Below are 25,180 nucleotides of genomic sequence, written 5' to 3'. Positions count from 1 at the left end.
AGAAAAGCAACCAAATTTGTGTCCTCGGTGCTTAGTATTACAGGAAGAAGAAGCACCAACTAAATTTTTATCGAACAGATAGGAAAAAACATTCTGAGAAACTTTCTTCAATTAGGAAGATTAGTAAAGAGTCAATAAAGACATCTCCGGGAGTGAAAGGATAGGAGAGATTGGAATGCTGCCCCCTCCCTTCCCAACGTTATCCAGAATTGATATCTATGCATGAGAAACACAGGTGTTTGATTCCAATAAGATTGTTTTAAAAATTATACTTTTTAATTGCAGGTCAAGACTTTTAATTTTTCTCTCAATATATGCATTTCAATATATGCATAAGAAATGGAAGATATTCTTTTGATAAATGCTCAGATTTACATTAATGTTCAGTTTCGATTAGTCTTTCCCTTTCTGAACTACTTGAACTCAGATCAACTTGATGGTGGAACTACCACCACTTACTGGGCTGGGGAAGGATAGTAAGTAGCAGGGCGGTAGGAACCTTTGAAATTGATTGCAGGGAACTACATAAAATAATTCCGACACATTGCAGTATAATGAATGGTGTGCTGGTTTGAAAGGATGTATGGATGCTAGAAAAGCCATGTTTTAATCAAAATCCCATTTCATAAAGGCAGAATAATCCCTATTTAATGCTGTATGCTTGAAACCATAATCAGATCATCTCCCTGGAGATGTGATTTAATCAAGAGTGGTTGTAAAGCTGGATTAGGTGACGACATGTCTCCACCTATTTGGGTGGGTCTTGATTAGTTTCTGAAGTCCTATAAAAAAGGGAACATTTTGGAGATTGAGAGTGATTCAGAGAGAGCAGAGCAGAATGACATAGCCATGAGTAGCAGAGTCCACCAGCCAGTCACCTTTGGAAATGAAGAAGGAAAATGCCTCCCAGGGAGCTTTGTGAAGGGAAGCCAGAGAGAAATCCAGCATATGATGCCAAGTCCACCACATGCCTTTCCAGATGAAAGAAAAGCCCTGACCCTGTTCGCCATGTGCCTTCTCACTTGACAAAGAAACCTTGAACTTCATTGGCCTTCTTGAACCAAGGTATCTTTCCCTGGATGCCTTTGATTAGACATTTCAATAGACTGATTTAATTGGGACATTTTCTCAGCCTTAGAACTATAAACTAGCAACTTATTAAATTCCCCTTTTTAAAAGCAAATCTGTTTCTGGTATATTGCACTCCTGCAGCTAGCAAACTAGAACAAATGGTTAGTTTAATGATGATCTGATTCTTAAATATCTTGGATAATCTAATAAGCAAGTTTCTTATCCTCTCTGTGCCTGTATTTCTTTAGCTTTAATGCTAGAAGTACTAATGGACCCTAATTATTGGTATATGGTTATATGGTATACTCTAAGTGAAGCATTAAACACAATCCCTGGCAATTACAGACACTAATAATACTTTAACCTCCTCGAAGGCCCAGGGCGCCGCACACACTTCGGAGGGGATCCTTCTGCCGGCTGCGACCTCGGATGGCTCCTGTCCCCTCGCGGCCACCCCACGTTATGGCTCTCCTCCTTCCCTCGCCTCCGGGGAAGAGAAGCGAGCGCCACGCCGACCCCCTTGCCCGAGCCTCTGGCCTCCACTGCACCAGGCCTTCCTCCGCCCCCGGGCCTCGGGCTACAGGACGCGCCCCTCCCGCTGCCACCGGAGGCGCTGGGAAGCCTGGCGGCGGCGGTGTCGCAAAAAGGTCGCAAGGACGTCCGTCCTTGACGGCTCCAGGCCACCTGTGTCCGCGAAGCTTGCTGGGTTTGGAAAACTAGTATGGAGACGGCGGTGGCCGAGCTTGTCTGGAAGTGGTGGGAGCCGATGGAGAAGCGGATCGCCAGTACCTGGGGTTGCTGAGCTCTCGCCGCCTGCGTTGGCGCGGGGCTGCCGCAGGGCCATGCTGGCTTCGCGCGTGGCGCGCGGCTCCTGGGGGGCCCTGCGTGGCGCCGCCTGGGCGCCGGGGGCGCGGCCGGGCGAGAGGCGCACCCGCGGGGCCCTGCTGCCCGCCCTACCCGCGCCCTGCTACCTGGGCTGCCTGGGCCTCCTCGCGGAGCGCTGGTGGCTGCGCTCGGCCGCGCTCGGCCTGTGGCTGCCCGGGTCAGTTCCGCGAGGCCACTGTTCGGGCGCGGGGAAGGCGGCCCCGGAGCCCGCGGCCGGAGCAGACACCGCCGCGGAGGCCCCGGGCGGCCGGTGGGACCCGGCAAGCGCCGCCAGCCTGGTAAGTATCGAGGAAGAAGGCGGAGGGTCGGTCCTGGGCCACCGGGGCTCACCACCCCTCCCGAGGCTTGGTCCCGGGCGCGAGTGAAGTGCTGGGGTCGATTCAGTCCAGACGCTTCGGTTGCAGAGCCTTTAAACCGCTTCCCTGAAGAGAAGTTACGGGCGGATCATTGGATCTGGATGGATTTCAGGGGTACCAGCCGGGTCAGCGGGATGTTTGGTCACCTTCAGTCTCGGTGGTCGAGCTTGAACACCCCCCTTCTATCCTCACCCGTTGCTGGAAGGGCCTCTGGATATTGCATTGGTAAAAATAGCCTTCGCGTCTTGTCTTTCTTTAAAAGTTCCCTTTTAATTTTCTGAAGCGAATCCCCAGTTTGGCCAGGTGTAAAAATCTTTGAAAGTCCTTTCCGTTTGCTTGAGCAGGCTTGACTCATTTGCCCTTTGGTAACCTACATATTACAGGTTGGAGGGGATTAAATAATTTAACTGGTAATTAAAAGCTCTTTTAACTTCTATTATTAGAAGATGAAAATTCTGTTCTTGAGGCAATGGAGGGAAATGTGTCCTCTTACTTTCTCCTGTTGCCCAAGCTAAAGACACCAGAGCAGGAGTGTGGGGAGCTTTTGATGTCATGTTAGCTAGACTCATGCAATTATTACATCTTCAATTGTTATGTCTTCAGTGGGCCCCTGTGCTGCTTTCATAAGATGTACAGCATGGGTTGAGGTGGCCACATCCTGGCAGGGGTCTCAGCTCCACTAATAGCTCAAGCATGTCGCCATTTGGATGCTGACTGCTTTGAAGTTACCATATCCTGGCTGAAGTCCTTGCCTGAACTCCAGTGGTTGGTCGAGTATGCCACAGGTTATTTGGTTGGGTAATCTGAGATTAGCTCTCTTGATTTTAACTTTAAAACTTTTACAAATGTAATGATTAGAAATTAATGAGGTAACTTTATTTTAACTGAAATGTTTTATGTGGATCTATAAACAATCCCTTTCACATTTCCAGCAGCCTCAGTCCTGTTTGAAATGAAATGAGCTGGCTGTTGGCAGCTTTGCCTTGTTTTGCCCCATAGATATCTCTGAAACTAATTGGGGCCCTTTGTATTCTGACCTTTTGCTTTGTTATTCTTCTTTCCTCAATCATTAACTACTTTGGTTTCCCTTCTGAGTTGCTGTGACCTTGCATCAATATTTGACTTATTCTGTACCGCAGTATGGTCAACAGACTTATCCTTTTTTGTCTGGACCCTGAAAGTACTCTGACCTTTGATCTTGAATTTGGAATCTATTCCAGGAAGGTTTTCATTTAAGTATATAATGTGGTCTACTTTCAATAGAAGACCCCTGAATAGAGGTTTGCTTCTTCATTGAGGATTTTTCCGTGGAGAATTTGAAGTTTTTCAGTTGCTTGCAATCGTGGTATTTGTCTACCTCAGTACAACAGCAGCAGCGCCATTATCGCTCCAAGCTGATGTGAACATTTGCCAGATCCTATTTCTAAACACAAACTTCATATCTTTAGAGACCACCTTTTCTTAGGATGGTTCATGGAATTTTATAAGATGTCTTTTAAATGCAGACTGGCACTTATTTTTTTTTTACATGGGCAGGCATCGGGAATCGAACCCAGGTCCTTGGGCATGGCAGGCAAGCATTCTTACCTGCTGAGCCACCGTGGCCTGCCCACTTGTTTTCTTTTTAACACAAACTAAATTTGAGCAAGTTGGTTACTGATTAAGAAAGAGGTTAAGTAGAGTTTGTTCTTGTGAGGAAAATGTCCCATGGGGGAACTCAGTGGAGTAGAAAATCCATGTTTTTAGGCAAACACGTTTTCTTGGTGTTATTTCCATATCTTTGTTGTGCGGGGTGTCTTAGCTCAGCTAAGCTGAGGCTTTTTAAAGTTCAAATACCCGCTCACAAAATGGATTCTGTTTGACAAGGAAGGGGTATTCTTGAGAACACCTGCCAAAGAGCCCTTTTGTTAATGCCATCTTCAAGCAGCTTTCAAGGAATCATGAAGCTCCCATGAAGGAACTGGGGGGTTTCAAGTTGGGAGTTCTTAACATTATGTTCCTGGCTGTTTTGAACAGACTTTCAAGCTTTCTCTTTATTTCTTAAGTTTCCCAAATTCTTTTCCTCTCCATTTTATTCCATCTGTTCTCCAATTTAGTGATACGGTTATAGAATTCAATCTGGGTTTTCTTTTTCCTGTTCGCTTCATTTTTATCTCCATACACTGTACAGCTTTCGGCATTCCTTTGATGGGTATAGGGTGTTTGTTTAGGGGAGTGAGGGGGTTTATTTGCAATAAATGTTTTTAAGCTGAAATGCATGGAGTTGATAATTTGTTGTTTACTGACATATATATATATATATGTATATATATATAAAAGGTTTGTCTTTAGTATATAATGTTTATTCTCTTAGGAAAAAAACTTCAGTATATTTAGAAGATGCTTTAGATTTTAGTCTTTATTTGGGTACATGGTACATCTTCATCTGTATTCTTGAAAGAGTTTAGAAAGGCGTCTGTAAAAAGAACTCAGTATGGATTTAAAAACTCAACTTAAAGTACTAATTTAAAGACTATGTAAGCTGATGAATTATATTTTTCTAATGAATATAGTTATTTAAAGTACAAGTTTGTAGTATTAAAGTTTTTTTGTTTTTGTGTTTTAGTATGAAAACCCATGGACAATCCCAAATATGTTGTCTATGACGAGGATTGGCTTGGCCCCAGTTTTGGGCTATTTGATTATTGAAGAAGATTTTAATATTGCACTAGGAGTTTTTGCTTTAGCCGGACTAACTGATTTGGTAAGTTGTAAATACACTGTCTCTGTTTTGTTCCCCTTCCAAATCCTAGGGTCTCTGCTACTACACTGAAACAGCACAGTCTTAGCCTGCTTTTCTTTGGAAGGAGGACCTTAAGATGAAGTTGAACTAGTACTTTGTGTAAGAACTTGTCTTTAGCATTTATATGGGACTTTGTTTATAACAATCTAAGGAAGAAAGTGAAGGCTGTAAGAAAGTGTAAGAGGGGGGTCTTTTACTCTTAGTTTTAAAGAAGAACCCTTAGAAATCCCTAAGGAGCTGAGTGTTTGCTTTTGAGATAGAAATAAAGGAGAGAATGTTATATGACTGTTTTCTATTTATTGTGAGTCAGGACAGGGAGAAATATTCTGAGCTACAACAGTTGGTTTTACCAGCGAAGAAGAAAACAGTGGGCCAGTTGTTTTGACCCAGAGAAGACTGGGTGTGACTAGGGAGTTTGTGTTGGCTGGAGCCCTTTTCAGATTTATGCTAGCAGGAGGTAGCATAAAACCAGATTTGGTTCCTGATCCCTGCCTCACATTACTGTGTCCTCCCTAGCCCTAAGGATTGGGCACCCGTCCTTCTTGCACTGCTCCAGCAGATGGACAAAGGAGAAAAGAGCTCCTGGACACAACTGTTATCAGTTTTGGGAGAGGGGAAGATAAATTCAGTGTGTTTCAAATTAAAACTCAGTATATAATTTTGTGTGTTAAATAGGCCTTTGTGGATTGGCCAGATAACTCCAACATCTTGTAAACCATTACTTGTATTTAATACCCACCTTGTTTCATAAAGGATTTGAGATGGCTTAGAAAACTACACACCCTACAAAAACATAGTGAAGGAAGTGGGGGAAAAGGTGAGGAAAAATTAAAAATCAGGGCAAAGCTAGCATGTAGAAATAGTTATAAGGCTGATCTGGGGTCCCTGTTAGTACCTGGACAGCAATAATGATTTGGTACTCCTTCAAATGGATTTATGTTTGAAAAGCTTTGCTTAGTATTTATTTAGTGATCATAGAGAGAGATTAATTTTATATTAATAAAAGTTGCATAGCTTCTTTCTTTGTAATATCAGCTGCTCCGTTTAAGGTTCCTAGAAACATACTTCCACCTGCCAGTAGCATGGAAAAAGCGAAAAATGAACTGAAGATTTTGAAGAATAAACAGGAGAGAGCATTTGCATTATATGGCATTTCAAAATAAGCATTAAACATGTAGTGTTTCAAACTGGCTTTTTCCACAGTTTGGCTCCTGTTCATCACCACTTCTCCCCATTCTCTCAATCCCCCTTTTCTTTTGCCTCTGCTTTTATCTCTGACACCTGAAGGCCTGCACTCATTAATGTAACCATTATACTGATAATGCAAAATACTTTTTTGCATAACAGCCAAGATCATTTCCTGTTAATGGAGTCACTCTTTTTTTTTTCTTTTGCTAGATTTTGGTGAGGTTTTTTTGTTGTTACTGTTGCTTGTTTTTTAAAACTGCCCCACAAGATTGCAATATTCACTGTATGTAAGTAGGGCCCATTTACATTTTTCTAATTATATAAAATGGTGTATGTGGAAACCTGTGTTACCTGACACCATATTTCACATTTATTCTACAGAGGTTTGGATGCCTCTAGGTTCATAGCTGGGCAACTGGTTAACTCATCTAGGATTTAAGCAGGAAAATGACAAGGCCTGATTTGTGCTGTGTGTGGAAAATAGATTTTAGGAAAGGAAGAATTGAAGTGGAGAGCCCGATTAGGAGGCTTGCAGTAATCTGTGGAAGCAATTGTGGTAGCTTGGATTTGGAGAAAAGTAGAAGGGCTTGAGAAATGTTTTGGAAATAGAGTTGATTTGTTGATGGATTGGATATATTGGGGGAGGGGGAAGGGTGGTGAGTAAAAGGGAAGTCAAGTATGAGTGCTGGGCTGTGTTTTGTTTTTTCTTTTCAATAACCAGGGACATGGGGGTAACATTTTCTGCAATGGACAACACTTTGGATAGGAGAGCAGAATATCAAGAGTTATGCCGTATTTCCATAGAGAGATTTCAAATGGGTGGTTGACTGTAGTACTTTGGAATGAGAAGGAGTTGTATTTAGAGATAACAGATGTGGGAGTTAGCATATAGATGGTCAAGTCTTGAAGAAATTATATCGGTGAATGAAAAACAGAGACAGAATCAGATCAACTAGTCTTGGGGCACTTCTAGTAAGTAGAGCAGTGGAGAAGGAGTCAGTAAAGGACACTGAAATGAAATATCCAGTGAGAAAGGAAGAGAATTAGGCAATGGGGTGTCTCAGAAGTTAAGTAAAGAAAGTGCTTCAATTGTATTGCTGTCAAGTAAGCTAAAAATAGAGAATTCACAGGTGGTCTTTGTGAGTGTCATCTCTAGAGAGGTAGGAACAGTTGGAGTGGATTGTTGAACAAATGTGAGGGGGTAATGACAATAGAAATCTCTCAGGAAATTTTGCTTTGTAGGGGAATAGAGTAATACAGTTTTAAATAGAGCAATTTTTAAAGATATGCTATGTAAGGGATTTTTTTGTTAATTAATTAACTGATTAATTGATTAAATGATAAGTACAAAAGGAGAAATTGATGATAAGGGGAGATACAAGAGGAGGGAGGCATATCCTAGAAGGTGAGCGCATAGGATCAGGGAAGGCAGAATGGAAGAGGATGTTAGTAGGTGGTGTATTTGGTGGTAGAAATAGTAGGGAGTTTCTGACAAGCTGTTTCTTTTATCCCAAGGAAAATATAGACCTGGTCATCAGAATGGGAGGGATTGAAAAGGAATTAAGTTTGAACGAGAGCACACGGTATGAAAAGAAAAAGTAAACACCGTAGGCAGGGGTGAGAGTTTCAGGAAGTTTTGAGTGCAGTTATGAATTTATGTGTTTTTCTTGAGCAGTCTTCATTTGCTTCGGTGTGGGCCTGGAATTTAGGGAAGTTGTGTTTGAGCAAGGGTGAGGGAGTTACAGATAGTTGCATAGGAGTGATGAAATAGTGATGGACTTGGAATTTAATGTGGGTTAGTGAATGATGAGGACAAGGGGCTGATGTTGGTAAAAAAGTGGGATATTAAGTCTTCTGAGATTAGAAACAGAACTGAAACTTGAAACTTCCGTGACCCCAACTCCCCGTTCTAGATGTTTTCTGTTAACATTACTTCTAGCATACTAAAGAGGGAAATAGCTTATCAAATGTACTAGTAATAGTAACTGAAAGTTTTTGAGTATTTACTAAGTGCTGAGTGCTGAACAAATATTAGTCACATTACGTGCTGAAGACAAATAATACTTTGGATAGACCATATTATCTCTGGCTTATAGGTAAAGAAATTGAGGCTTGGTAAGGCCAAGTATCTTGCTTACAGTTACACAGCTAGTAAGTGGCACAGTCAGGATTTGCACCCAGTTCCATTCAGCTTGGAAAACCGTACTCTTAACCACTGTTCTGTACTACTTTGTCCTTAGATACCTAAGATTTGTAGGAGTTTTTGTCTCTTAAAATATTTCATGTATAATTATGTCTAAACTATTTTTATCTTTTTCCTTGGAAAGAACAGAAAATTTATGCATTTGTTGAAACTTGAAGTTAACTAGAAGCCATGTAGAGATTTGGATAAACCAGAAAATGTCTACCTTGTTTAATAAAGATAGGCTTTATTTTATTTCAATGCATTTTGTGGCCCCAAGGGGGCCAGATCTTATCATTTCTCAAGTTAGGCTGGGAATCCAGATTCCTATGGAAAGACTTATTTATATTTCTGTGGCAACTAGTTTATATTTTTAAAAGCTCTGGGCAGGTCACACAAAACCAGCATGCAGGCCCCATTTGACCTACTGGCAATCAGATGTGACCTTTATTTAAAATATAATTTCTTTCCAACAATAGTGAAAAAAATAATTTAAGTACCAAAAATTTCAACTAGGCCACCTGCAGAAGAGTCTTTTATTCAAATACAGGTCATGAAATAGACTCAATATCCAATTAACATTGGTATTAAAATAAAAAGTTTAAAAATAATAATAGTTATAATTTAGAGAGTTGGATTATGTCATGGGAAAGTAGGTAGGGGTCATGAAAGTTGTACAGTCTCATAGCCAAAAGGAAATCCTTACAAGTAAAAGCAATTTTAGCTATAATAAAAATAGCCCATGGGTCAAATTTTGGGCTTGTGTAGGCTCTGTCAGTATTGCTTTCTGTGAGTTTTAAGTAGGACGCTTACATTTCTGAATTTGTGCCTGGGTTTATTCCACAAAGGGCTGTTGTAAAATTATTGCAAAATAACAGGAAGGTGTTGAGAAAGAAAAGTACTATAGAAATGAGAAATTATTTTGATATTAAATATTTTTAAGGCTTCAACAAATTGCTAATTTAAAAGCTAAATATATGTCACTGAAAGAATGAGGGTAAGAAATAGAAGAGATTTTATTAGCATTTTGTGAAATTATAGTGATTATTCTGGTTTCTCTTAAACTTCAGGATATCTACTCTGTATCTATTATGACATTTATTTTTTTTTTAAAAAAAACACTTCTGTTTTCAGTTGGATGGATTTATTGCTCGAAACTGGGCCAATCAAAAATCAGCTTTGGGAAGTGCTCTTGATCCACTTGCTGATAAAATACTTATCAGTATCTTGTATGTTAGCTTGACCTATGCAGATCTTATTCCAGGTAAGAATACCGTCATGAGTTCTTTTAAGTAGCATAGAGAAGAATGACATTAGACAGCCTAGACTTTCTCCTGATTGAGAGACTAAGAATTTTGTTCCAAGGATATATTTTTTAATTTTAAACTATTTCCCTAATTTTAAATTATTAAACTGTTTGTCAAGCTATTTGTTTTATTTTAGAATTTATGTCCTTGTTACACTAATAGAATCAGTTGTTTTCTTAGTAAGAGTACTTAAAATTAAGCAAATATCATTTCACAATGTTAATTCAAACATCATTCTTTTAGAATGTTTTCAAGATGTATTATATATTCTACATGCCTAGCTTTTTGAAAACAATTTAAAATTTTCCCTTGCCTATTATTATCTGTAAGTAAATCAATCGTAATAAATAAGAACTTTGAAATCCTGAAGATGTTGGTAAAATTTTGCATTAGTATTATTATTTAGGCACTTAGACAATTTTCAGATCACACATATAATTTGTACAGTGTATGAATTACTCTTGTAACAAAATTTTATAAACTTTTGCTTTATATTTTGTATGTGCTTTTCTGATTTTCAGTTTTAGTTTAGCTGTATTTCTTGATCAGTGTTTCTTCCTCAGTTTGGATTAAACTATTTATTTCTAAGAGTTAGAAATAGGACCTAAAAACAAAGAACCTGTCACATTGTATTTGTTTAAATTATTTATTTCCAAGAATTAGAAATAGAACCTAAAAACAAAGAAGCTGCCACATGGCCCTGCAGTGTCATGTTATTATTGACATTTGATAGAAGGAAGACTAGTGGCATTTCACTTTAGTGTAGTTTGCTCAAGCTGAGATTATTTCTCTTTGCCTTTAGGCTTTTACGTTCCAATACCAAAATAAAAAATAAATTGGACTAAAGTTTGTGCTTCTTTGAAAGTCAGAATTGAGGTGTGTGTATGATGGGAAGGGATTAAATGAAGCAAAAGAGCATTCTGTTGATGTTATGTAAAATATCAGTGATCTTTTTTTGAGTGTGTGTTTTCATATCTCCCATTTCTCAAGAGTTACATTGTATTTTGCTGTGTTGCTTTCAAAGGTTTGGCCAATTCATATAGAAATTATTCTACAGAAATTGTTTCCAGATTCTTGGTATGGTGGATACTGTTGCTGTGGGCTTTACTAAGTAATAGATGTGGGTTGCTCTTTAAGCCTACAGCGGTAACTGGGACTTCCTTTGCTATCATTCTAGGAACTTCCTTTTTCTTTCTTCTTTGTTTCCGGGCTCTCTTGCCTTCCTTTTTGTTAAGGTTAAAGTATTCCTGTTGGTAATGTATTCTGCAGTTGTTTCCTATGAAATGGTGTAGCATTGTAAACAAATATTTAGATGTCTTGCAGATCTAATATGTCTTTCTTCTACTCTCATACTTAATTGAGAGTTGAGCAGGGTAAATTTTTCAGCTGCAGATTATTTTCACTCAGAATTTTTTTTGAATATTTTTATTGACAAAACAGCATACGAACACAAACATTCTTTTTTTTTAACTTTTTTTATTAATTAAAAAAATTAACAAAACATTTAGATATCATTCCATTCTACATATACAATCAGTAATTCTTAATATCATCACATAATTGCATATTCATCATTTCTTAGTACATTTGCATCAATTTAGAAAAAGAAATAAAAAGACAACAGAAAAAGAAATAAAATGATAATAGAGAAAAAAAAAACTATACATACCATACCCCTTACCCCTTTGTTTTCATTTACCACTAGCATTTCAAACTGAATTTATTTTAACATTTGTTCCCCCTATTATTTATTTTTATTCCATATGTTCTACTCTTCTGTTGATATAGTAGCTAAAAGGAGCATCAGACATAAGGTTTTCACATTCACAGAGTCTCATTGTGAAAGCTATATCATTGTTCAATCATCATCAAGAAACATGGCTACTGGAACACAGCACTACATTTTCAGGCAATTCCCTCCAGCCTCTCCACTACATCTTGAACAACAAGGTGATATGTACTTAATGCGTTAGAATAACCTCCAGGATAACCTCTCGACTCTGTTTGGAATCTCTCAGCCATTGACACTTTATTTTGTCTCATTTCACTCTTCCCCCTTATGGTCTAGAAGGTTCTCTCAATCCCTTGATGTTAATTCTCAGCTCATTCTAGGGTTTTTCTCAGTCCTTTGATGCTGAGTCTCAGCTCATTCCAGGATCTTTGTCCCATGTTGCCAGGAAGATCCACACCCCCGGGAGTCATGTCCCACGCGGAGAGGGGGAGGGTGGTGAGACTGCTCATCATATTGGCTGGATCTGAGCAACAAAAGAGGCTCTCTTGGGGGTGACTCTTAGGCCTAAATTTTAAGTAGACTTGACCTATCCTTTGCGAACACAAACATTCTTAACATACAAACATTCCATACATGCTGTACAATCCATGGCTCAACAGTATTATCACATAGTTGTATATTCATCACCATGATCATTTTTTAGAACATTTGCATCACTCCAGAAAAAGGAATAAAAAGAAAAAACCTCATACATACATACCCCTTACCCCTCCCTCTCATTGACCACTAGTATTTCCATCTACCCAATATATTTTAACCTTTGTTCCCCCTATTATTTGTTTATTTTTTTATCCATGTTTTTTACTCATCTGTCCATACCCTATATAAAGGGAACATCACTCAGAATTTTTAAGACCCTGTACCATGGACTTCCAACTCCATCTTTCTATTGAGAAGTCCTGTGTCATTCTGACAACTTTTCCTTTGTATGTGATTATGTTTAGTATTAGAAGTTTTTAAGATTTTCCATGTTGTTCTTAGTTGATGTTTTTTTTCTAGTTGATGTTTTTGATGTATTTTAAAAGTAATCTCTTTTAGAAATTCATTTCCTAACTGTTTATATGGTTATGCACTTATTGAAAAGTCTGTACTTCCCACATTCACCACAGTGTTACTAATCTTAAGTACATGCGTCTTTTTCTGGGTTGTGTAGATTTGTGTATCTTTGTGCCAGTACCACCCTTAATTGCTATTGCTTTGCCAGAAGTCTTGATATCTGGTAAAGCAAGTTCTTGTATCTTAGATGGTGTTAGCCCTTTCTATTTGTGTGTAAGTTTTAGAGGTTGCTTTTCAAATTCCATTAAAAAAAAACCTGTTGGGATTTTGGTTGGGATTGCATTATTAATACATCTATATGGCAGAATTGACATCTTTACAATATGAGCCATCTAGTTCACAAACATGATATAGCTACTCTGTTTAGGTCTTCTTTAACGTCTCTCATAGTTTTATAGTTTTTTCCTGAGAGGTAATATGCATTCTTGCCTGGGGACTCTCAGTATTCAGTACATGGACCTTCACTTAATTGCACTGTTCCCCTGTACCCCTCAGGTTCAGAGAGTAATGTGTACAGCAGGGACTGATAAACTTTTTTCTGTAAGGGACCAGATGTAAGGGACCATACAGTACCTCAAATGTGTGCCACACAGTCTCTGTCACAGCTTTGCTATTGCAGTGTGAAAACAGCTGTGGGCAATATATAAGTGAATGAGTGTGGAGGTGTTCCATTAAAACTATACTCATGAACACTACATTTGAATTTCATGTGATTTTTCACATGTCAGAGAATATCATTCTTTGTATTTTTTTAACCTATTTGAAAACGTGAAAACCATTCCTAGCTGTGGGATGCCAAAGCCCTGGTGTGGGGATCTAGTGGAAAGGTGTTAGGGCAGCCCTGGTTGTAGGGACCTCACTGCTCTTTATTTTGACTTTCTGGGTTCCCCTAAGGACATTTGGTTTTCTTCTTGAGGCATCCCTTTCTAAGGACTTAGGTTTCAGCTCTCCCCAGTCTATTAGGGTATATATTTAATAAACTTAGCCAAAACTTTGATATTTATCTCCTCTCTCTGTTCTTTTTGTCTTTATGACTTTATACATATCATTCCTTTTCTGGCATTTTAGAAAGGTTTTGGCTAGAGTAGAGATGCATGGCTGCAGACTTTTTTCTTTTTTTTAAGTTTCGTAGTTTTATCTTATATGCAAAGAGCCAGCATTGTTTCTTTAGTCAGGTAGATGCCTGAGAAGATCAAGGAAGATCACTTAGTCCAACTTGATGAAGCCTGTATACTTTGCTTACTGATGGAAACATTGGTGGCACATATTGAAGCCATATTTCCAGGTCAGACTGTGCCAGTTTAAGCAAACAAGACAAGAGCAGGGACCCTGGCCAAATTTTTGTGGATGGCTCCATTAGAGCTGCTGGTAACCCATCTTGCTTTCAGGGATGCAATGAGGAAAGGCTCTTTTTTTTCTTTTAATAGTTTTATTGAGATATCTTCACACATAATACAGTCCATCCAAAGTATACAATCAGTGGCTCAAAGTTGTGTACTCATCATCATGATCATTTTTAGAACATTTGCATCACTCCAGAAAAAGAAATAAAAAGAAAAAACTCATACATTCCATACCTCTTACCTTCCCTCTCATTGACTCTAATGTTACAATTTACCCAATTTTTTTCTTACCCCTTATCCCCCCATATTATTTATTTTTTGTCATTTTTTTACTCATCTGTCAATACACTGGATAAAGGGAGCATCAGACACAAGGTTTTCACAATCACACAGTCACGTTGTAAAAGCTATATAGGTATACAGTTGTCTTAAAGAATCAAGGCTACCTGAATACATTCAACAATTTCAAATACTTAGCTCCAGCCACTCCAATATACCACAAACTAAAAAAGGGTATTGCTCTAGTTTGCTAGCTGCCAGAATGCAATATACCAGAAACAGAATGGCTTTTAAAAAGGGGAATTTAATAAGTTGTAGTTTACACTTCTTAGGCTAAGAAAATGTCCCGATTACAAGTCTATAGAAATGTCCAATCAAAGGCATCCAGGAAAAGATATCTTGGTTCAAGAAGTCTGATGAAGATTAGGGTATCTCTCTCAAGTGAGAAGGCACATGGCGAACGCAGTCAGAGTTTCTCTCTCATCTGGAAAGGCACATGGTGAACACGGTCAGGGTTCCTTTCTCATCTGGAAGGGCACATGGCAAACACGGCGTCATCTGCTAGCTTCTTCTTCTGGCTTCCTGTTTCATGAAGCTCCCCAGGAGGCGTTTTCCTTCTTCATCTCCAAAGGTCACTGGCTGGTGGACTCTCTGCTTCTCGTGGCTGTGCCATTCTGCTCTTCTCTCTCTGAATCTCTTTCATTCTCCAAAATGTCTCCTCTTTTATAGGACTCCAGAAACTTATCAAGACCCACCCAAATGGTGGAGACATGTCATCACCTAATCCAGTTTAACAACCACTCTTGATTAAATCACTTCTCCAGGGAGGTGATCTGATTACAGTTTCAAACATACAGTATTGAATAGGGATTGTTCTGCCTTTCTGAAGTAGGATCTAGATTAAAACATGGCTTTTCTAGGGGATATACATCCTTTCAAACCAGCACAGTTATCTATATAATGCATAAGAATAATCTCCCAGATAACCTCTCGACTCTGAAATCTCTTAGCCACTGAAACATTATTTTGTCTCATTTCTCTTTTCCCCCTTTTGGTCATGAAGGCTTTCTCAATCCCATGATGCTGGGCCCTGGCTCATCCTGGGAGTCCTGTCCCATGTTACCAGGGAGATATACACCCCTGGGGGCCATGTCCCATGTAGGGGAGAGAGCAGTGAGTTCACCTGCTGAATTGGCTTAGAGAGACCACATCTGAGCAACAAAAGAGGTTCTTTGAGAGTGACTCTTTTCTTGTGGGGGGAGAGGGGGGCGGTGCATGGTCTGGGAATCGAACCTGGGTCTCCTGCATGGAAGGCGAGCATTCTAACCACTGAACTACCTGGGCACCCTGGGGGTGACTCTTAGGCACAGTCATAAACAGACCTAGCTTCTCCTTTGCAGGAATAAGCTTCTTAGGGTCGAACCCCAAGATCAATGGCTCAGCCTATTGAATGGGTTGTCCCCACTGTTTGTGAGGATATCAGGATTTCCCCCAGTTGGGGAAATAACATTTCCTCTTTTCTCCCCAGTCCCTCAAGGGTACTCTGCAAACACTCTTTTATTCTTTGCCCAGATCACTCTGGGTTGCTTCAGGGCATCACACCAGCCTGTACAAACCAACAAGACCACATGCCCTATTCGAGATTCCCTGTAATTGTGGTCAAATAAACTGACCATACAAGTTTAATTCAAGAAACACGTGGAGTCTTGCATCTCCTTTTTATACTGCATTTTTGTAAAATTTCAGTCCACTTTGATTTGGATAATATTCTTTCTTAAAGAGTAAAAAATAGATTTTCTTCCTTAGCTAGGTTAATAAATCATTCTGTTTTTCTTGTTTTCTTGTTTTTTTTTACATGAGAAGAGGGATGAAAACAAATTCATTATCTTGTTACATTTATAACCATGTAGGATGTGAATCAAAGTTAATTTCGCTTTATGTACGTCTATGCCACATTTACAAAATAGTGGTTCCTTTCTGTACTGTTATATTATTTTATTATATTATTTTCAGAAATAATTAGTAAATTCTTATTGCTGGTTTTAGTCAATTTCTAGACTAATTATTCTGTTAAATTTATTGTTTTGAATGCAGTAACCTGTGACTGGTGATTACTTTTTATATGTAAAGGTGATTTGATTTTATTATTTCCCTTTAACATTAATAAAATTTGGCCATGATGTATGGCTAAACACATGTTTGTTGGCAAACACTAACTGTATTTCAGAGTTGGCAGGTGGGGTGAAAAACCTTAGAGCAATCCTTGTCACATTTTATACCCTCTACTTGCCACTAGCACACTATTAGACTGTCTGATAAGCAAAAGTGAAAGCTGCTTTACCTTTGGAAGAAATGGGAAGGGGAGACTAGGAAAGAAAGAAAGCAGGATCAGTTAGAAGGCACAAAAGCCAGGGAACTGTATAAAATTGCCCAGTGAGCCAAAGAAAGAGCAGGGGCCTTTGTTCATTCTGTACAGCGAGATCCCAGCCTAACTCTCTCAGGGAAGTTTCCTCTGTGCGTTTAAGTACCTCTCTTCAAGATGATTCTGTGATGGACAGTCAATTTGGGAAACCATTGATTCTGTTAATAGTTCTTTTTGACCCCCTCCCTCTCCCCCCACAGAGTGAACTGAGTCCAGAGGTGCTGATCACTAGTTCACACTGCTGGGTCGGAGTCTAATACACTGCCCCCCAAATATAGGCTGTGAATTTGACACTTTGAGGTTCTGTTTCTGACTGTGAACTGCATACTGACTGGATCACTGTGACCAGCTTACATAATCTGCCTGAAGCTTATTTTCTTTATCTGTACAACAGGGATGATGTTGGTCTGTTTTTCATGGAGCTGATATGTCGATTAAATGACATAATGCATACAAAATGCTTAAAACAATGCCAGGTGCTCAAATAAATGGCTATTTTTGATGGTTATAGAACCACAACCCAAGTCTTTGCAGTATTTTGAAGGGGTCTCATGTCCCCTTCTCATAAATCTCTTTAGGATTAAGTTGTATTCCTTTTTAATGTAGTGATAAACTAGAATAAGAGGTTTATTTTCTTCTAAAGTCTGTTTAGGAAGTTACTATATGTAATTTTCATGAGTTTACCTCATTTTAAAGTGTGGTTGTTGTTAGACTTTGTCAGCTGATGATTACTGTAGATAAATGTATTTTGCAGATACGGAAATGCTTGTAAAAATGATGGCTCACTTGCTTTGTTGCTTGACTCATACAGCTCTCTTCTGTTTGTTCCAATTGCCAAGACTTGAGTGGATAGTCATTTTTTCTTTGGAATAGTGTTGTCATCGGGCACTAAGCCAGAGATCAACACTAAGTCACAGCTCTGTTCAGCAGAGATTTCACTTTTTAAATCTGTAATTAATCAGTGAGCTTTTATTCAAGTTGCAGAGCTATAGACTGTCAAAACTGGAGAGGACAACCTATGTACAACCTCTAAAGTAATTCATACAAGAGCTTTTTTGAAAGTGTTATGGGAAAGATGCACATGGTCCTTTTATTTTGGTAATTGAAACAATTTAAACTGTTTGTTAGCCTCAAGATTTTTAAAAATATATGTATAATTGTTTTTCTTTAAAAGTGATAAAATGTTCATGTAAGAATTTCCTACAGTGCAGAAGGATGTAAACTGAAGAGCAGGACCTCTTCCTTCACCCAGGGAGTAGATGTTCCTGGGTTACCCACCTAAAATGTCCTTCTGCTGGCTGGCTCTGGCTCTCCAGACGTACTATAGAATCTGAGGAGTAATGAGAAAACTATTGACAGGTTGAATTCATGTTTAATTAGAATTAATTGGATGAATGGGGCCTGGGTAGGAACTGGCTGGAAAAGAATGAAAATATGTTGTTTCTCCAGAAGCAGAACATATAACAAATTCTCCCAAGAATAGTCTAGAACACAGAAGTAAGCAATCAACACTTCTGAGACTCCAGAATGGTTTGAGTCCTTCAACATCCTTCTTGATCTCTACCATCTCTTTCCATATAATTCTAGCAAGCCTGGTGATCTTTTTTCCAAACTCAGAAAGTTGAGAAACAGCAAAGGAGATAGTGAGGGCCTGGTAGAGCTGACATTGTTAACTGCAGAATTATAGCTTAAAAACATATGAAAATGGAAAATTGAAAAGAGATGAGAGAATCAACATTTTGAAGGGCAGTTAGAATTCAAAAACCCAAAGTCTATATTTGACTTTCTCTTGGAGGGCAGGTTAAGGAATATTCAAGTTTGTGGTTTATTATGATAACTTTAACCATCAGTGAGTGTGGTTTATTATGATAACTAACCATCAATGAGTGCTGATGTGAAATCGGTTTATGGTAAGGCTAAGCAAATGAAGCTTTAATTATATTCATAATGTGTTGATAATTTTCAGAATCCCAATCAAAACTATTTTATATTTGATTTTCAGTTTCACTTACTTACATGATCATTTCAAGAGATGTAATGTTGATTGCTGCCGTGTTTTATGTCAGATATCGAACTCTTCCAACACCGGTGAGTTGTTTAAAAATTTTTTTTTAATAACATAAGGCAAAAAAATAAAAAAATAAAACCAAGATTCACTCTTTTGTTTTTAATACCAAAGAAGACCAAACGCAAACATTTGTAACTTTTGATCATTCCATTCTACATATATAATCAGTAATTCACAATATCATTACATAGTTGCATATTCATCATCATGATCATTTCTTGGGACATTTGCATCTATTCAGAAAAAGAAGTAAAAAGAAAACAAAAAAAGTCATACATACCATTACCCCCACCCCTCACCCTCACTGATCACTAGCATGTCACTCTAAATTTATTTTAACATTTGTTCCCTCTATTATTCATCTTTATTCCATATGTTTTACTTGTCTGTTGATAAGGTAGATAAAAGGAGCATCAGACACAAGAGTTTCACAGTCACACAGTCACATTGCAAAAGCTGTGTCATTATACAATCATCTTTAGGAAAAATGGCTGCTGGAACACAGCTCCACATTTTCAGGCAATTCCCTCCAGCCTCACTATTATATATATATATTTTTTGTTGTTGTTGTTGTTGTTGTTGTTGTTGTTTGTTTGTTTGCATGGGCAGGCACCGGGAATCGAACACGGGTCTCCACCGTGGCCCGCCCCTCTCCATTATATCTTGACTAACAAAGTGATAACTATTTAATGCGTAAGAATATCCTCCAGGAGGATAACCTCTGAACTCTGTTTGGAATCTCTCAGCCATTGACACTTAATTTGTCTCATTTCACTCTTCCCCCTTTTGGTCGAGAAGGTTTTCTCAATCCCATGATGTTGAGTCTCAGCTCATTCTAGGGGTTTTCTCAGTCCCTTGATGCTGAGTCTCAGCTCATTCCAGGATCTGTCCCACGTTGCCAAGAAGTTCCACACCCCTGGGAGTCATGTCCCACGTAGACTGGGAGAGAGTGGTGAGTTTGCTTGTTGTGTTGGCTGGAGAGAGAGGCCACATCTGAGCAACAAAAAAGGTTCTCTTGGGGGTGACTCTTAGGCGTAATTTTAAGTAGGCTTGACCTAGTCCTTTGTGGGGTTAAATTTCATATGAACAAACCCCAAGATTGGGGGCTCAGCCTATAGCTTTGATTGTCCGCACTGCTTGTGAGAATATCAAGAATTCAACTTGGGGAAGTTGAATTTTCCCCTGTTCTCACCATTCCCCAAAGGGGACTTTGCAAATACTTTTTTATTCACTGTTCAAATCACTCTGGGATTTATCGGGGCATCACTCTGGACAAACCAACAAAAACTCAAGGTTCCATGTACTTATGGTGTTCAATTAAGCTGTCTACATAAGTTATATTAGGAAATGCACTAGTCAAAATATAGATTTTGTACCAAATAAACATTTTTTGCTTTAGTCTCACATATAAGGTAAAATTTTAAAATATTAATTACCAAGATTCACTGTTTTTAGTTGACGTTGTCTGAGAATCATTTATGACAGTTATTTTTTTGATCCATTTTCCAGCAATTTTTAAAAACCACATAACTATCTTCTTGTTATCTGAAGTACCCACTAAGGTAGTTATTGAACACATGAATAAGCAACTGAAAAAGTACATGTTTCTGTTTTAAGTCAAAATCTTTTTGTTTGATATCACACATAAAGTACAGATCAGCCAGACCCTTTGTCTTGCACCAAACTGTTAGAAGTGTATTACATAGATCAAAACTCCTGTTACCGTTGAATTTAACCTCTACTTTGGATTGTCTATACGTGGTTTTTTTAAAATCAAAATTGTATGAGCGTTGAATGGTTTGTTCACATATTTGTTCATTGGTTCTCCAGATACTTGAGCATATATAAACATAGCATATTGGTTCCCAATCCAGTGAAAATACAGCAGTATTTTATTCATTTTATGTTTTTAATCTATAAAAGGAAATAGTGATGAGTTATATAGAATTTTAATAAAAAGATGTGCTCAAGTAGACCTTATCATAGCTATTGCTATTTAGAATTTTATGTGAATTGAGAAATAAAGAAATCTATAAATTTTAAAAAAATCTATTTTCAATAGCCATCGAAGAGAAGGTTTTTGAAAGTGATTTATAAAGAACGCAGATACTGCCCAGTTAGTAAAATAAAAGTAGATGCACATAAAGTACTTATCTAGTATATAGCATGGCATAAGAAAAAACTCAAAAAGTTTGCTTTAAACTTGAACTACAAATTGAATACTCTTATCTTTTTTGTCCTCTGCCAGCGAACACTTGCTAAATATTTTAATCCTTGCTATGCCACTGCTAGATTAAAACCAACGTTCATCAGCAAGGTAAGATATACAAAATATTTATTCCCTTGTGGATTTTTTAATAATGAATATAAACTTCAATCTGAAGCAGCTGAAAATGAAACAGATTTAAATACTTGGGCTGTAGAAGGTGGAGAGGGTGGTCATGCAGACAACTTTCACCCAATTCTTTTGTCCTCCAGGCTTTTTGGATCTTTAGTGTAAGTTTGTGCTTTATGTTGTTGGTTTGAATCTCTGTGTGAGGCAATAGGGTCATCCTTTACGGAAGATTAAAGGAAAGTAAAGCTTCTTGATTGAGATGAAGAGATAATGAAGATTCCCTTCTGTTTTCACTCCCTCCCTGTTTTGAAAACACCAAGTAATAAAGTCCTTTCAATTTCAAGAATGACTGTGGAGGGAAAGAGGTAGGAGAAAGTTTTATTCACTAATAAAGAACTGTTGTTCTTGGTTGTCCATTCTGTTTTCCTGAACCTGCTTCAAGACAATAATTTTAAGCCAGTCTTTGCACACATAGAGGATAGTATTAATGCTTCTCGAGGCATATTTGTGTTCCTGGTAGGCTTGGTAAGTTCACTGTAATCATTCTTTTGCCCCATCCTTTGTGGCAGAGGTTTAATGGGTTAGGGATGCAGATCACCTGGAAACAAAAGGGCAAGTGCTTTTATACCAGAGACTCCTTGGGGAGGGGCCAATTTTTACTTCAAATGACTTTTGTCGTACAGCAATTTGAGCGTAGCATTATATATTAAGTAGCTTAAAAGAAGCTCAGGGACAAATGCCTCAAACTCTTGTCCTTATAGGAAGGCCCCCAGACAAAATCTATTCATTTAAAAAAATGAGATAGAACCCTTATCATTTGCCTGCAGAATGGATGATAGGGCAGAATGGCTTCTCGAAGCACAGCATCCACTGTTTCAAACTTCACACTTCCATAGAACACTTCTTGATGAGTAAAGTGAGTTGCCATGTAGTTCTGGTTCTGTTTTCTTCATTTCTCCTTAGTGTCAACTTTTAGGTTAGGGAAGCCTACTTGTTCATCCAGAAAGCCTCTTTCTGGAGATAAATGCACTTCAGTTTTCCACCCTGATAGGTTTTACCAGGTGGGCAAGTGAAAGGAACCTTGAATGAGGTTCCCCAAAATCTGAATTCTAGATTTGGTTCTGTTAGCCAGCAGAAAAGTCACTTAGCTCATTACCATTTCCTCTATGCAGAGGCTGCTTTAATTATTTCTATACTCACGGGGCTGTTTTGTGGGCAACTTAAAAATAGAAAAGACAAAGAATTTTGCAATTAAGGAAATTCAAGGTAGTGGTATTTTCTGACAGTTGCCATTACCCTCACCATACAGGGCAGCTGTGTATACTCTTGTGCCAGTTAGTGGGGTTGACCCAATTGTGTGTTCTTCACTTGCAGAGGCCAGTGTCTTTGACAGGGATATTGCAGATCACCACCAAGCATGAGGGTGTGTGGCATTACAGTCTGATGGGTTACCTACCTTTGTCAAGTGGGCTTGTAACAGGATCTGGTTGGCACTATTCATTCATAACTTCTTGTTTTAGGTAAACACAGCAGTCCAGTTAATCTTGGTGGCAGCTTCTTTGGCAGCTCCAGTTTTCAATTATGCTGACAGCATTTATCTTCAGATTCTTTGGTAAGCTAAATTTAGGATTACCCCTAGAGAATGTCAACCAAATGACTTACTGTAATGGTCCTAGGATTACTTTGTTCTTTCGGTGTTTATTGAGCACTGAGATCAAGCTGTGGGGTATATTTTATCTTTGACATCAGCCCTAAGAAGCTTACTATCAAGTATGGAATGTACAGATTGATATTATACTAACTTCATACAAGTTAAAAGGTACAGATAATGTGTTGGGGTTTCCAAGAAGGGAAAAATACTTCCAGGTAGGAAGAGGAGAGAAAGCTTCAGAGAGAAAGTACATTTGAGCCTTGAGGTTTAGGCAGATTTTATACAGGAAGAGATTGAGAGATTGAGGGGAGGCCATTTCAGGTGAAAGACGGGCCCTGAGCAACATCAGAGATGTGGTAAGAGTGGGCATGGGAAAGTAAGTTCAGCCATTTAACTGGAATCTGTTACTAGGGACAAGGTTGTAGTTGTAGGGAAACTTAGAGAAAGGAGTTTGAATTTTATTTTCTTATACTAATTGTTTATTTATAGCCTTGAAAATTCAAACTTCGAGTCAAAATCTGCCATACTGATATTGAAGTAAATTACTCTATTTTAAGTACACTTTTAACTGTATAAGTCAAGCCTTCATGCTTGATGCCATCTCTGCCAGAAAATGGTTGCTTAATCAAAGTCAGTTAAGCCAAAAATCTTTTAAAATGCCATAGATTTTAAACGTTTTAATCTGCACTATATAAAGGTATTTCATCATGTTCATCCTACATGGTCTGATACAGGACCAAGGCTTCTTGTGTATATAAATTCATCAATTAGAGTTTCTTCTTTCTTGAATAAACTCCATACCTAATATAGCCACTCTGATTTTCATTTTTGGCTTCTTTAAAGTGATGTAAGAATTAAGATATTTGCAAAGTAATATGTATAGAACCTTCTAGTTTTTTTTGCCATTTTTCTCCAATTTTAAGTCACTGTACCTATTTACTTTAGCAGTAATTTTTTAGCAGCTCACCTTTCTCAAGTCTTTTCAAAGTATTCAACTTAGTTTGCACAGAAACTGCACTCTTCCTACACATACGTTTATTGGTTTATGTATTTAGAATATCAAATTGGCATGAACAGGTTTGGGGATCAAACAAAAGTGACTCTTGAGGAGCAAAAAGTTCACCTGGTGGAAGCAGAAGTGCATGGCTGCACTAAAATTAACCTGTTGTATCATTTGGCAAGTTGTGGGCATCTCTCAGGTAGTTTCAAAGTTTCAAGAGGGTTGGTTAATCTGATAATTCACTTAAGGATAAATCAGTGAAGAAAATGGAAATTTATTTAAAATGACCCAGATATCCTTAGAGTCCTCAAAATCTGTAGGAAATAGATTCCAGTACTCTCAGTAGCCTGGAGCAGTGGAAAGAGCACAGGGACTCTAGAGCTGACCCCAGGCCAGGCTCAAACATAATTTGTTGGCCCTACTACACAAGTGCCTGGGTCTCCATTTCCTCCTCTGTAAGTTGAGGTTGTTTTGAGAATATGAAACCATAAGACACATAGAATAATGTGTAGGTAAAAATGAGAATTGCTAGTATTATTTTTTAGGGTTCATTTACTGAGATTAATTTTGTTTGACATTTGTAATTCAAAGGAAGTCTTAAAAAAGAGTGTGGATTTTTATAGTAAAAAAAAAAAATTATACTACATAGCCCTACTTAGCTTTTTATTTTTGTGTGTATGTGAGATGAAAAGTAAATTTATTTCAGAATGTAAAAAGGCAGCCTCTTTACTTTTTAAATAACTCTTTTAAGTATCTAATTATTTTTCATCTGGTCCTTGGAAAAAGAGGGCCTGAAATTTTTCTTTATGATTCTCACTGTTACTGTTTCTCAACTTTACAACTAAATTCCATTTCTTTCCTTCCATGAAAGGTGTTTTACAGCTTTCACCACAGCTGCATCAGCTTACAGTTACTATCATTATGGTCGGAAAACCATCCAAGTGATAAAAGACAGATGAAAATCATCCATCATCAGTAGCAAGGAAGCAGTATACATCACTGGCATCAGGGCCAAGTGGAAATCCACAGGAGTTTCCCCATTTTGGTGTTCAGCTTGAAAAAGTACTTGTCAGAACAAACCATGTCAACAAAATTGAAGTGATATGCATTGAAAATAAGCTTGATCATGGGCATATGGGAATTTCGTACGTATTTTTAAATACAAATAAACTATAATTTAGAATTTTTTATCTTAGGTTGCTTGATTAATTTATAAAATATCAATTGTCTGTTATTTTTAAATATTAAATTTAAAAAAGTCAGAGCACGGAAACTGAGGGGTACCACCACTCTTTCAGTAGAATTTAGGTTACTCACAAAGCACCAGGGAATTCCCTGGGTTTAAATATGTATCCTGTACAGTCTGACTGAACAGTTTTATGGCTTTTAGATCCCCTCTATACATTAACAGTTCACAATATTTTGATCACTTAGAATAGTGACAGAATAAAGATAGCTGTGGA

The 25,180-nt window shown here is 38.1% G+C and overlaps 1 protein-coding gene and 1 pseudogene across 5 annotated transcripts; one reads left to right on the top strand and one right to left on the bottom strand.

Moving 5' to 3' along the window:
* The first annotated feature begins 1,712 nt into the window (after positions 1 to 1,712).
* Positions 1,713 to 24,907, top strand: CRLS1 (cardiolipin synthase 1). 5 transcript variants are annotated; one of them, XM_077115959.1, is made up of 7 exons: positions 1,713 to 2,234; positions 4,918 to 5,055; positions 9,599 to 9,728; positions 18,666 to 18,751; positions 20,980 to 21,048; positions 22,587 to 22,678; positions 24,589 to 24,907. In XM_077115959.1, exons 1-7 carry the CDS (start codon positions 1,914 to 1,916, stop codon positions 24,674 to 24,676), a joined length of 924 nt encoding a protein of 307 aa, XP_076972074.1. In that variant the 5' UTR covers positions 1,713 to 1,913; the 3' UTR covers positions 24,677 to 24,907. The 5 variants fall into 5 exon arrangements, with proteins under 5 accessions (XP_076972074.1, XP_076972093.1, XP_076972108.1 ...); XM_077115978.1 differs by lacking the exon at positions 1,713 to 2,234 and adding an exon at positions 2,889 to 3,110; XM_077115993.1 differs by lacking the exon at positions 1,713 to 2,234 and adding an exon at positions 2,890 to 3,077.
* LOC143646728 (small ribosomal subunit protein uS14 pseudogene) lies at positions 13,826 to 13,996 on the bottom strand (annotated as a pseudogene).
* Positions 24,908 to 25,180: the final 273 nt, after the last annotated feature.

Source organism: Tamandua tetradactyla, chromosome 1, assembly GCF_023851605.1.
Source record: "Tamandua tetradactyla isolate mTamTet1 chromosome 1, mTamTet1.pri, whole genome shotgun sequence".
Taxonomy (NCBI): domain Eukaryota; kingdom Metazoa; phylum Chordata; class Mammalia; order Pilosa; family Myrmecophagidae; genus Tamandua; species Tamandua tetradactyla.
This window is presented reverse-complemented; position numbering and strand designations above follow the sequence as displayed.